At 38.4% G+C, this 5,470-nt stretch overlaps 1 protein-coding gene across 1 annotated transcript in view; it reads right to left on the reverse strand.

Annotated features, from left to right (window-relative positions):
* The window catches only part of myo9ab (myosin IXAb), a 123,919-nt gene that overhangs the window by 7,819 nt on the left and 110,630 nt on the right, over window positions 1-5,470 (reverse strand). Inside the window, exons 30-34 of the mRNA XM_016248860.1 lie at window positions 2,846-3,038; window positions 2,630-2,758; window positions 2,024-2,129; window positions 1,793-1,924; window positions 396-519 (exon numbers count right to left, since the gene is read on the reverse strand). Of these exons, the coding sequence (XP_016104346.1) occupies window positions 396-519; window positions 1,793-1,924; window positions 2,024-2,129; window positions 2,630-2,758; window positions 2,846-3,038 (684 nt within the window). The remainder of the gene's footprint in view (window positions 1-395; window positions 520-1,792; window positions 1,925-2,023; window positions 2,130-2,629; window positions 2,759-2,845; window positions 3,039-5,470) is intronic.

Consider the following 5,470-nt stretch of genomic DNA (forward strand, 5'->3'; position numbering starts at 1 on the left):
TCCGTACCCACTGTATGTGTATATATATATATATATATATATATTTTTTTTTTTGTTTTAGACCAAATTAAGCCATCAAATGTGAATGGTTAAAAAACATATCAACATTACAGATATAGCATAAATTAAGCTATCAGTGTCACATTAATTAAAAATAAATAGATTAAATAATAATAATAATATATATCAAGGCATCAAATGTGAATGGTTGACAAAACCATCAAGTTACCTAAAATACTCAACAGTTGTCAATACATGGGGAACATGGGATTTCACGGGACACTTTAGTATGTAGCTCATTCATGGAAAGTGCGGCTTCACAATGGGGGCGGGGTCATGAGTGTGGCAGCATCAGGGCGCAGGTCCTGGGTCGGTCTGGGGCTCGAATCACTCACCAGAGATCTCCGGATGTGCGTCAGCCGACTCTTGGCTTTGTTCTCGGCAAACTCCAGTGTGTTGATGTCCTTCAGACGGGCTTTATATTTCCTCATCTGCTCGCAGATGATCAGCTCCACACACCTGACAAGAGAAAGTTAAAACACGCATACTGAAAATTGCATTGAACAATGCTAAATAACCATAGGGGTAACTGGCCGGCATTTATTGTTGCATGCTGTTTTACAAAAAACATAAAATTGAAGGCAGTATACAATGGAAGCTTATTTCTGCCGAGGAATAGAAATATAAGAAAGGTAATTGTGACTCCTTATCATTTTTCTCACAGCTTATATCTGGCATTTGAAAGATGTAAACTAATAATTGTGATTTTACGTTTTGGAATTCTGACGTTTACACTTGTCTCAATTTTTTCCCCCTCAGAATTCTGAATTTGTCTCGCAATTCTGACTATTTTTCTCTGAATTCTGAGTTTACTTGCAATGTTGACTTTTTTAAAATTTTTATATTTCCCCCGCATAATTCTGAATTTACTTCTCACGATTTTTAATTTTTTCTCAGAATTCTGAATTTACTTCTCACAATTTTTTTTACAAAAAACATAAAATTGAAGGCAGTATACAATGGAAGCTTATTTCTGCCGAGGAATAGAAATATAAGAAAGGTAATTGTGACTCCTTATCATTTTTCTCACAGCTTATATCTGGCATTTGAAAGATGTAAACTAATAATTGTGATTTTACGTTTTGGAATTCTGACGTTTACACTTGTCTCAATTTTTTCCCCCTCAGAATTCTGAATTTGTCTCGCAATTCTGACTATTTTTCTCTGAATTCTGAGTTTACTTGCAATGTTGACTTTTTTAAAATTTTTATATTTCCCCCGCATAATTCTGAATGTACTTCTCACGATTTTTAATTTTTTCTCAGAATTCTGAATTTACTTCTCACAATTTTTTTCCCCCCACAGAATTCTGAGTTTACATCTCTAAATTCTGATTTAGTTTTTTCTCAGAATTCTGAGTTTATCTCTCACAATTAAAAAAAAAAATTTCACAGAATTCTGAGTTTACTTCTCACAATTTTTAATTCTTTTTCCCACAGAATTCTGAATTTACGTCTCACAATTTTGATCTTTTTTCTCAGAATTCTGAGTTTACATCTCTCAATTCTTTTTTCTTGGAATTGAGTTTACATCTCACAATTATGTTTTTTTTCTGCCACAGAATAAAAATATAAAGGGGAATTGTTACTTTTTCCTCTCATAATTCTGACTTTTCTTCAGAATTGTGAGGGGGGGGAAATCTGAATTGTGAGTCAAAGTTTCAATTACCTTTTTTAAAAAAAAATAAAAAATGTTATTGAATGGTAATATAGAAGTATATAGCGTGTCTTACGCGGTGGTCTTGCCGATGTCCCGGACGCTCTGTAACGGGTCGGTGGTGTCGGGACAGCGCAGTATGCAGGGTGCAAACACGATGGCCAGTGCGTTTGCAGACATGCGGTTCGTCTCCTCCTGGAATGAGATCCTGAAACAAACCAACATAAACTTGACCATGCTAAAATTACTGCAGGCTTTCTGCTGTTGCTGCAGGCATTGAGTAAAAGCATCCAGGCTATCGTCTCACCGGACCAGGTGGAATATGAGTCTCTCCAGTGTGCTCAGGTGAGTTCGGCTGAGCTGATCGATGACCGAATAAACCCCCTGAACCACCTCACCTTTATCCTGCAGACCTACACCAGCCAAAATGACAACACACACTCCATTATATCCACGTAAATCAGCCCAAATTTGAGTATTTTGCAGAAAATAGTAAGAGAACAGGATTCACAACAATCTTCTTAAAGGGATAGGTGACGGTAGCCATTTACTACCATGATATTTTTTTCCATACCATATGAGTCAATGGCTACCGTCAACTGATTGGTTACCAACATTCTTCATAATATCTGCTTTTGTGTTTAGCAGAAGAAAGAAACTCATACAGGTTTGGAATAACATGAGGGTGAGTGAATGATGACGATTTTCATTTTAAATAACCCAATAAATTCATACCAATGGAGATTTAAGATAAGTTGGAGTTTATCCCAAGTTATTTATGATGATTTTTAAGATAATTTTTTTAAGATTTTGAGTTTTTCTGAGAAAACAAGAACATTCCTAAGTGTTTTGGGGGACAAAAATGTATGAAAATAAGCGGTTTTATTCTTAAGAATCCATTATATGCTCTTACCCATAGCCCTGAGAAACTCCTCGTAGAGTTCAAAGGTCATGAGGGGGTTGGGAAGGTCACGCAGCCACTGCTTCAGCACACTGGCAATCACATGGATGTTGTAGTCGTCTAAATTCACGCTGTTCGCATCTGCGATGAAGGCAAACATGCGGCGCTGTCAGTGAGAGTTGCTACTTGACTAAATTCATTGTTTTCATAAATAGACATGTAGCTCACCGGTGTCCAGCCCCTGCTTGAGTTCTTTGATTTTATTGGTGGATCCAGACTTCCTGTAGATGCCCTCGGTGTACAGGCCGTGCATCTCGATGTAGTTGATCAGCTTCTCCACCACCAGGGGGACGGCTCTCTCATCGCTCGTTAAACGAGACAACTCCACTCCAAACTGCCGTGAAGACAGCTCGGGGTCAAACTGAGCACACACACACACATACATAGAGACATACACAAATGAATTACATGAAAAAATGATGACTGTAATGAAGCTTGAAACACAATGATTCACATACAACTGGTGACTGCACAGAAAGATCATTTATGAGAGAGGACACCCTAGCAACCACCCAGAACACCCTAGCAACTGCATAGCAACTCCCTAACAACCACCCAGAAAACTTGAACAACTGCATACTAACCACCCAGAACACCCTAGCAACGACACAGAACATTTGAAAAACTCCATAACAACCATCCAGAACACCCAACAACTGCATAGCAACATCCTAGCTACCACATAGCAACACCCTAGTAGTAACCACCTTAAATACTAGGGCTGCACGATAAATAGAAATGAAATTGCAATTGTGATTAGGCAAAGGCTGCGATTTTCTTGCGCATCTTGTCAGTGAAGCACGGTTCTGTGATCAGCAGTAAATCTCCATCCGAAGGCCAGAGGGCGCTCTCGCGCTGAAACTCCAAATACGCCTCGCAGAACAAACCCAGGAAATCCCTATAGCGGAAGCTGAATAAACAGAAGATTCAACTGCTTTCATTTATTCAACGTGACTAATAAACACACGACTATGGCAATATACAGTTTATCTGAGTTCTTATTATTATAATTTTCATTATAATAAAGTATATTTATAATGCAATGCCTTTATCACGGCTTAAATACTATGAAATATGTTGCTATTGTTCACATGCTTTCAGATGGAGCAGCATTTACTTCACAGAGCCGTAGTTCACTCAAGCAACATCCTAGCAACCACATAGCAACACCCTAGTAGCAGCCACCCAACTGCATAGCAACCATCAGAACACCTTAGCAACCACCCAGAACACCTGGACAACTGCATATCAACCACACAGAACACCCTCACAACCACATAGTAACATCATAGTAACCACATAGCAACACCCTAGTAGCAACCACTCAGAATACTCTAGTAACGGCATAACAACGCCCTAGCAACTACCAAAACAACCTAGCAACAACTCAGAACACCTGGACAACTGCATACCCGTAGTTCACTTCATAGTAACCACATAGCAACACCCTAGTAGCAACCACCCAGAATACTTTAGTAACTGCATAGCAAGGCCCTAGCTACTACCAGAACACCTTAGCAACCACCCAGAACACCTGGACAACTGCATACCAACCATATAGAACACCTTCACAACCACATAGTAACATCCTAGCAACCACATAGCAAGCAGCCACCAAACTGCATAGCAACACCCTAGCAATGGCCAAGAACACCTGGACAACTACGTACCAACCATACAGAACATTTACATTTGGACATTTAGCAGACGCTTTTATCCAAAGCGACTTACAAATGAGGACAATCGAAGCAATCAAAATCAGCAAAAGAGCAATGATATGCAAGTGCTATAACAAGTCTCAGTTAGCTTATGCAGTACACATAGCAAGGGTTTTTAAAAAATCATAATAAAAAGAAAACAGATAGAATACAAAAAGAATAGAGCAAGCTAGTGTTAGAGGCCTTTTTTTGCTTTTGTTAATTGAATAATAAATAAAAAGAAAACAAATAGAAATACAAAAAGATTAAAGACGCTAGTGTTATTTATTTATTTTTAAAGAAAACAAGCATAAATAAATAGAGTGCAAGTCTAAAAGGGGCAAGTTCTTTTTTATAAAGAATAGAATTAGAATAGAGTGCTAGAGTTAGAGGGTCAAATAAAAATGAAAGAAATGTGTTTTTAGCCGATTCTTCAAGATGGCTAAGGACTCCGCTGCTGGGATTGAGTTGGGCAGGTTATTCCACCAAGAGGGAACATTTAATTTAAAAGTCAGTGAAAGTGATTTTGTGCCGCTTTGAGATGGCACAATAAAGCGCTGTTCACTTGCAGAACACACGCTTCTAGAGGCACATAAGTCTGAAGTAATGAATTTAGGTAAAGGGGTTCAGAGCCATATTTTTAAAGAAAACAAGCATAAATAAATAGAGTGCAAGTCTAAAAGGGGCAAGTTCTTTTTTATAAAGAATAGAATTAGAATAGAGTGCTAGAGTTAGAGGGTCAAATAAAAATGAAAGAAATGTGTTTTTAGCCGATTCTTCAAGATGGCTAAGGACTCCGCTGCTGGGATTGAGTTGGGCAGGTTATTCCACCAAGAGGGAACATTTAATTTAAAAGTCAGTGAAAGTGATTTTGTGCCGCTTTGAGATGGCACAATAAAGCGCTGTTCACTTGCAGAACACACGCTTCTAGAGGCACATAAGTCTGAAGTAATGAATTTAGGTAAAGGGGTTCAGAGCCAGTGGTAGTTTTGTAGGCAAATATTAATGTCTTGAACTTTATGAGAGCAGCTACTGGTAGCCAGTGCAAATTGATAAACAGAGGTGTGACGTGCATTCTTTTCGGCTCGTTAAAAAT

Source organism: Sinocyclocheilus grahami, unplaced genomic scaffold, assembly GCF_001515645.1.
Source record: "Sinocyclocheilus grahami isolate Dianchi unplaced genomic scaffold, SAMN03320097.WGS_v1.1 scaffold895.1, whole genome shotgun sequence".
Taxonomy (NCBI): Eukaryota; Metazoa; Chordata; class Actinopteri; order Cypriniformes; family Cyprinidae; genus Sinocyclocheilus; species Sinocyclocheilus grahami.